At 34.1% G+C, this 8452-nt stretch overlaps 1 protein-coding gene across 2 annotated transcripts in view; it reads left to right on the top strand.

Annotated features, from left to right (window-relative positions):
• The first annotated feature begins 806 nt into the window (after positions 1-806).
• LOC107700277 (microtubule-associated protein 9) overlaps positions 807-8452 on the top strand; it is a 9181-nt gene continuing 1535 nt past the window's right edge. For both annotated transcript variants that reach the window (XM_016501884.1, XM_016501883.1), the window contains exons 1-10: positions 807-1014; positions 1149-1242; positions 1415-1951; positions 3452-3639; positions 4492-4573; positions 4732-4796; positions 4974-5017; positions 7034-7247; positions 7330-7419; positions 7501-7662. In XM_016501884.1, coding sequence (XP_016357370.1) covers positions 940-1014; positions 1149-1242; positions 1415-1951; positions 3452-3639; positions 4492-4573; positions 4732-4796; positions 4974-5017; positions 7034-7247; positions 7330-7419; positions 7501-7662 — 1551 coding nt within the window. In that variant the 5' untranslated portion in view covers positions 807-939. The remainder of the gene's footprint in view (positions 1015-1148; positions 1243-1414; positions 1952-3451; positions 3640-4491; positions 4574-4731; positions 4797-4973; positions 5018-7033; positions 7248-7329; positions 7420-7500; positions 7663-8452) is intronic.

The raw sequence follows: 8452 nt of genomic DNA, 5'->3' as shown, positions 1-8452 counted from the left end.
AAAAGCGTCAGAATTGCGAGATATAAGGGGCAATTCTGAGAAATAAAGTCAGAATTGTGAGATATAAACTCGCAGTTGCGAGGAAAAAAGAGTCAGAATTGCGAGATATAAGGGGCAATTCTGAGAAATAAAGTCAGAATTGCGAGATTTTAACTCGTAATTCTGAAAAAAGTCAGAATGTGAGATATAAGGGTGCAAATCTGATAAGTCAGAATTGTAGATATAAACTCACAATTTTACTTTTTTTCTCAGAAATTTGAGTATCTCGCAAGATATAAACCCGCAATTGTAAGAAAATAGTCAGTCTTCCCCGTCAGAATCTCCACTCAGAATTGCGGGAAAAAAACGCAGAGTTGCGAGTTTACATCTTGCAATTCTGACTTTATTTCTCACAACTGCGAGTTTATATCTCACAATTCTGAGTTTGTTTCTCGAGTTTATTTCACACAATTTTGAGGGGGAAAAAAAGTCAGAATTACGAGATGTAAACTCCCAACTGTGAGAAAAAAAAGTCACAATTCCCTTTTTATTTGTTATTGAGTGGCAGAAACGGCCTTCCATACTAGACAACTTATCAAGCATATGTATACTCTGTTTTCATGTTTCACAGAGATGGAGAAAAGCTGTGTGTGAGCCAAAGGTTTTACATCCGTCTTCAACTGGATGAGTTCCTCCGTTTTTAAGATTTGAATGAACTGGCAAAGCTTGTGGCATTCAATGTATAAAGCGCTTGCCATACAGCGGCGTCACCGCGCTTTGCCTTCGCCGTAGTAGATTCGCAGTAGATTCTATTCGGTAGTTGCTTTGGTAACTCACGTAAACGAATGGCGTCCATGATGAGCTTTTAATCGTTTGAACGTCTGATGATTAAATGCTATATCTAAAACCAGCATGTATGTTTGCATATTAATGAATGATCGCATTTAAACAGTCGATAAGATGGATGATGAGCCGTTTTCTACAACGCTTGCTTACACGAAAAGCCCTAAAACATCCAGAAGAACAACTTTTCAGGTATTGGTATCAAATCATTAGCGTGCTCCAAAGTAAAGCATTTCTTTATATTGTCAGACACATCGGGCTCTGTCTCAAATCGTAGTGAGCCGCAAAAATACTCTCTATGACACGTGCATGTTGTTCAATTTCAGGATGAGCTAAAGACAGCTGTGTCTGCTAGAGCCAACAGGCATAGTTACTCTGATGACTTTGATGATGAAGATGGTAAAGTTGATGATGATGATGGTTGGATTTACAATGTCATGCTTGTTTAATACATCTTCACTGCATGGTATACTGATGATAATCATGCCACTGACCTTACCCTGAATCAGCTTGTTTATCCTCTTATATAACATGATTTGTATGCATGCACACATTCCACTGTGTTCTTTACCTTTATACTTGAATTCAGCAGACATACTCAACGAACTCCTTAAGAAGCAAAAACAGAAGAAGGAGAGATTTAAAGCTGGAAAGACCAAAGGCAAAATCAACGATTTCAAGCTTTCGGGTGATGAAGAGGAAAATGTCAAACCCAAAAAAGTATCTTTTCTGAAAACCAAAAGGACCAGCTCACCTGTGAACTCCGAACAGCTAAACTCCATGAAAAGTGAAGATGACCAGCATAGTTCTGTCCATTCGCAAAGCAATTCTTACAATCTGCAGTCGGATTCCCCTTTTTCCTCTCTATCTGACAAGTTCCTACCAGAGTCCGCGTTACCTTACGAACAGTCCAAATCAGTCATGCATTCGAGGAACCAGACCGAATCTGTGGTGAGGAAGAGCCTGACAGAATCTCCACTGCTACTAAACTCTGAGAACAGCCAATGGGAATCCTGTCCAGAGCCATTGCCTTCAGAAAAAGATGAGGACAACCAAAGGATTGGTGAAGATAGTGAACCACCCGTTCCTCAACCCAGGGAGAGAAGCGTTAAACCAAAACTCTCCACAGGTCAGGGCAGTCTTTGCATCTATGCTATTGTTTAAGGTCTGCCATCTTTGCAAGACCAATTATCAAATAACACTAGTTTGTGTTTGTACACTGCCTGGCCGTTTGGATTTAAATAAGCAAAATACTGAAGAGTCTAGGATTGGATCATTATTGCAATGTGATGCAATGTGTAGCTTTTTATTTCTCAAACATCCGTGTCGGAAGACGTACCCATGAACATATCCCAGGATGACGATGCCAAGATTCATCAGGCTCAAATTGTGAAACGGTGGTTCAGTGAGCATAAAGAATCATTTTCATGTAAGAAAAGGCACCACAGAGTCCTGAGCTGTTCGACTCTCCCAGTGTCAATACAAGATCTCAGCCAAAAATCAATGCAACTCTTGATGGAAATAAATACTGTCATGTTGCATGACCAGTGTTGGGAAAAGTTACTTTTAAAAGTAATGCATTACAATATTGTGTTACTCCATAAAAAAGTAACGGATCACGTTACTTAGTTATTTTTATGGAAAGTAATGCGTTACGTTACTTTTGCGTTACTTGTTAAATCTGGACAGGGCTTGCTTGTTTGTTTTTAAAATAAAAAAGTTATATTTCTGGCAAATATAAAAGCCCTTTCACACCAAAAGTGAAATGAATAAGCCTCAGGATGAAGGGAAAGTACAGTAGAATACAGAAGAAGAAATTTCAACACACTTCAGCAATAAAAAAAGACACAAATGTTTGTCTAGAGTAATTTGTGCTTATTAGTACGGTTGAACTGGATCATCGAAGGTCAGAAGCAAAGACATTGGTTAATAGAACGGGATTAAATACATAAAGCATATTTGTGTTGTTTAACATTTAATTATTGCAGGTTTGCGTCATATTCTGAGTTGCATTATTTTTATTCATTTTGAGGAATACTGAATCTGTTTTTTTTGTTTTTTTGTGAGTGAGATGAATTAATGCATATTCATATTTATTTTAGAACTACAGTAACATCTTCTGATTTCTCTCAACATGGGGACAGGAGAGCTGTCAATCAATAAATTGGAAAAAAAAGTAACTTGCGTTACTTATTTGAAAAAGTAACTCCGATATTCTCTTCTAAATTAAAAAGTAATGTGTTACTTTACTAGTTACTTGAAAAAAGTAATCTGATTACGTAACTCGCGTTACTTGTAATGCGTTACCTCCAACACTGTGAATGACGTTGTCAAAACAATGCCACAATTAATGCACAATACAATCAAAGCTAAAGGTGCACAGGACTCTGGAATATGTTCATGGTTACGTCTTCTGACACGGTTGTTTGAGAAATGAAAAGCTACACACTGCATCATTTAGGGTTAAAAGAACTGTTGCCAAACTCACAGCATGCCAGAAACATATTAATCACTGCAATAACAATCCAGTCCTAGACTCGTCTGTATTTGTATGCACCAGCCACTATAAAATTAGCTTAAGAAACGTCAGAAACTAACAATTGAAATACACTTTCTTTAATGTAAACAGGTTGTCCTGCTCAAGACATGTCACCCAGACCCAAACCCAGGCAGAGGACAGTATATATGTGTGACTTTGGTCAGTTAGAAGAGAAAACATCAGCAGAGACCCCTGCCTACAGCAGAACAGCCACGTCTTCTATGTCTATAGCCCTCTCTTCTGAGAAGAGTCAAACCTCTGCCAGTGATAGTGTTCTGGTGAGAACGGCTTGATAATGGAAATAAAAAAGTGTCAGCAGAAACCCATTTAAATGCTGTAAATGCTAAAGCTTAGAGATGTTAAATTTTTCAATTGCAAGTATGAATTTAGTGGACCCATTTGTATGCTTTTTACATTTATTAAGGTTTTAACATCCATGGAAACTTTCCATTGCACAAAATATTCTAAAATGTGACCCTGGAGCACAAAACCAGTCATAAGGGTCAGTTTTTCGAAATTGAGATTTATGCATCAGCTGAAAGCTGAATAAATAATCTTTCCATTGATCTATGGTTTGTTAGGATAGGACAATATTTGGCTGAGATACAACTATTTGAAAATCTGGAATCTGAGGGTGCAAAAAAATCTAAATATTGAGAAAATCATCTTTAAAGTTGTTCAAATGAAGTTCTTAGCAATGCATATTACGAATCAAAAATTAAGTTTTGATATATTTACGGTAGGGAATTTACTAAATATCTTCATGGAACATGATCTTTACTTAATATCCTAATGATTTTTGGCATAAAAGAAAAATCTATAATTTTGACCCATAAAATGTATTGTTGGCTATTGCTACAAATATACCCCAGCGACTTAACACTGCTTTTGTGCTGCAGGCTCACAAATATTCTTCAAACTAAGAAAAAATCGTTCTTTGAGGAGCCCAAAATGATTTACAGTGTCTATGGCGTTGCTGCGAAACCCCTTTTGAAACCTTTGTTTTTAAGAGTGTAGAATCTGTTGTTATTGTCTAGTGCTAGTTAATATCTCACAAGCTGATCAGGGCTAAATCAAGGCGATGATTTGAAAGGCCCTTGTTTTGTTTTTCGACCACATGATTACTGCAGGATCCAGAAGAAGACCAGGCCATGTCAGAGTTTTGTTCACCAGCAGAGATAATGTCTGAGGATCCAGCCACTGTAGGCAGCGGTATGTGCGGAAACCATGCTCAGAGACTCTGTAGTAATGACATTGCATTTTGGTAAATTGGTATTGGTCATCTGTGACCTGACATCTAATAATTTAAAGTAAATTATAGTTAAGTACTGTAGTTATTAATCATTTTAAATATGCAATTTTCATTGCAGCTGCCTCAGAAGAGAGCAAAGAGAGAAATTATTCAACATCCTTTGAAGAAAAGCATGCAAGTCAGGTGAAAAGATCTTGTTCTGATGGTTTTCTAAAAAAAATGGCATCTGTTTCAGCATTGTATGACATGTTACTAAAGGAAGCAGTACCCAACAAATCAAGGTCATTTACGTGCCATGTCAAATTGTAAATGCTACTGTAATTCTTAAGTAAATCTGTCTTCACGCACTTTTCCAATCAGGAGAGTTTGCAGGGTGCCCTTGACCTTGAAAAATCAGCAGACAGGTCAGTGAATTTGTTTAATACCTCATGCTGTATATGCACGATAGACTTCTGAAATCTTATTTTAAAGGTGTAAAATCATGTCATATTTACACAGCATTTTGAAGATGATTTTACAGCATAATTGAAAGAAAACTCCGCAAAAAAAAAAAAAAAAAAAATAATAATTGTTTACTCATCATGTCATTCCAAAACCCTTATGACTTTCATTCATCTAATACTACAATATTTACACTACCGCTCAAAAGTTTGGGATCAGAATCATTTTTAATGTTTTTACAGGAGTTTCTTCTGCTCATCAAGGCTGCATTTATTTGATCAAAAATACAGGAAAAATTTAATATTGTGAAATATTATTATGATGCAAAATAATTGTTTTTTATGTTAATATCTGTTAAACTGTAATTTATTTCTGTGATGCGCAGCTGTATTTTCAGCATCATTACTCCAGTCTTCAGTGTCACATGATCTTCAGAAATCATTCTAATATGCTGATTTATTATCAATGTTGGAAACTGTTGCGCTGCTTAAAATAGTTTTGGAACCTGTGATACTTTTTTAAGGATTCTTTGATGAATAAAAAGTTAAAAAGAAGAGCATTTATTTAAAATAGAAATCTTTTCTAACAATATACACTAGCGTTCAAAAGTTTGGGGTCGGTACATTTTTATTCTTTCTTTTTTTTGAAAGAAATTAAAACTTTTATTCGGCGTGGATGTGTTAAATTGATAAGAAGTGATAGCAAAGATTTATATTGTTAGAAAATATTTATATTTTGAATAAATGCTGTTCTTTTTAACTTTTTATTCATCAAAGAATCCTGAAAAAAGTATCACAGGCTCCAAAAAAAATTATTATCCAACATTGATAATTCTAATAATAAATCAGCATATTAAAATGATTTCTGAAGATCATGTGGCACTTTATACTGGAGTAATGATGATGGAAATTCAGCTTTGCATCACAGAAATAAATTATATTTTAAAGGATATTATTGAAAAAAAAATGTAATCGCTGCTTAGCACTATTAAATCTAATTTATTCCTGTGATGCAAAGCTGAATTTTCAGCATCATTACTCCAGTCTTCAGTGTCACATGATCTTCAGAAATCATTCTAATATGCTGATTTATTATCAATGTTGGAAACTGTTGCGCTGCTTAATATTTTTTTGGAACCTGTGATACTTTTTTCAGGATTCTTTGATGAATAAAATGTTAAAAATAAGAGCATTTATTTAAAATAGAAATCTTTTCTAACAATATACACTAGCGTTCAAAAGTTTGGGGTCGGTACATTTTTATTCTTTCTTTTTTTTGAAAGAAATTAAAACTTTTATTCGGCGTGGATGTGTTAAATTGATAAGAAGTGATAGCAAAGATTTATATTGTTAGAAAATATTTATATTTTGAATAAATGCTGTTCTTTTTAACTTTTTATTCATCAAAGAATCCTGAAAAAAGTATCACAGGCTCCAAAAAAAATTATTATCCAACATTGATAATTCTAATAATAAATCAGCATATTAAAATGATTTCTGAAGATCATGTGGCACTTTATACTGGAGTAATGATGATGGAAATTCAGCTTTGCATCACAGAAATAAATTATATTTTAAAGGATATTAAAATAGAAACCATTATTTTATATTGTAATAACATTTTGCAAGATTACAGTTTTTTTCCGTATTTTTGATCAAATAAATGCAGCCTTGATGAGCAGAAGAGACTTCTTTAAAAAACATTACAAGTCTTACCGATCACAAACTTTTGACCGGCAGTGTATATTATAATTTACATTACAAGTCAAACGATTATCTCAACAAGTTTATGCATTCCTAAACACTTCTTTTAATTATTTCTCAAGCTATTTTTTTTATCTTGCCTCCTTGGAGGTACATATTAATCATATAATAAAATAGTTTTCACTTGGTCACACACTGATATGCATGTTCATCATTTTAATCAAGTCATTTTTTTATGCTTTAATGAGTAAAACATTTAATGCACTTTTAACTCAGAAGCATGCACCGAACATTGAAACTCATCGATACAGAACAACATCTTCTGGACATTAGACCTTCAAGCTCTCGGTCATCCAGTTCCAGAAAACACAAGAGCTCTTATAAAGCAGAGTCGAAATACCTGGGAGCGCTGAAGATTTTGGACCAGAGGACAGAGGAGAGCCAACAGGTTCCAGAAGCAGCAGATTCACTAAGAGCTGCTGTGTACCAGGTGTCTAGAGACTCGCCAATGATTTTTAGACCCTTTTAATGCATCTAAAATGTGTTCGAATAATTTTTTTCTTTCTTAAAAGGAATGGCTAAAAAAGAAAGAAGGAACTTTAAAAATAACAAGGAGCGCAAAAAAGCAGGAAGAGAAATTAAAAGAGGAGAAAGTGCAAGAAGTAATGTTTAATGCACATTTGAATTCTTTAGTCACCACAATCCTGGTATGATTTATTAAATGTTTGTCATTTCCCTTCTAGGACAAGCTTGCTAAAATTGCAGATGCAAAGGCCTCTTATGATGCCTGGAAAGAGAAAAAAAGTGAAGTCATTAGAATGAAAGTCAAAGAAAAACAGGAGGCAATAAAGCAACAACAAATGGAAATGGATAAAAAGCAAGAAAAAAAGGAAACGGCAAAACAGGTAATTATTCAAATGTAGTTTATTGGCAAGAAAAAAAACAAATGGCAACTGGTCAAATTTTTTCGTTGGTTATTATAACATTGTGTTTATTAGAAATATAGTAAATACTTTATTAAAAAGGCATTAGGCATTTGTTCAGGATTTATCCACTACAGGTGCACAACATTAAAACTATATTTGAAGAGTTCATTTGCAAAACAGATAACTCCGTTTTTAACAATTCTCAGAAATCATGTTTTTTCATTGTGCATTCCAATTAATCTCAATCAAACTGCAGTTGGGTTATTTTGACTAGGTTAAAAAATAACTTTAAATAAAAACAGCCAACTAACACAATAAAAACATGATAACATAATAAAAAACATGATTTTTGGAAATGTAAAAAAACAGAGTTATCTGATTTTGCAAATAAACTCTTCATTTTCAAACAGACATTCTATTTTTTTTTCTTAAAAAAAAGGATATAAAAAGAAGATCGTTAAGCATTTCCAGAAAGACAAAAAGTTGTCTGAAAAATACACACACTCCAGTGCCAAGGCCACATAAATCTATCCGATCAGAGCTGTCAGAATACACTGATGGTTTGAGAAAAACAAAGAAACCACTTAAACCCACACGGTAAAAAAAATTCCGTAAAATTTACGGTAAAAAAAAACGGCAGCTGTGGTTGCCGGTATTTTACCGTAAAAAATACGGTAGCAACGTTTTAGGTTTTACGGTTTTAACTTAAATTTACAGTTAAATACCGTAATTTCATTAACTGATATAATGTTAATATACCAACCTATTG

The sequence above is a fragment of the Sinocyclocheilus anshuiensis genome, unplaced genomic scaffold (genome assembly GCF_001515605.1).
Source record: "Sinocyclocheilus anshuiensis isolate Anshui unplaced genomic scaffold, SAMN03320099.WGS_v1.1 scaffold326, whole genome shotgun sequence".
Taxonomy (NCBI): Eukaryota; Metazoa; Chordata; class Actinopteri; order Cypriniformes; family Cyprinidae; genus Sinocyclocheilus; species Sinocyclocheilus anshuiensis.
Note: the sequence above shows the minus strand (reverse complement) of the source record. Positions and strands in the feature narration are given on the sequence as shown.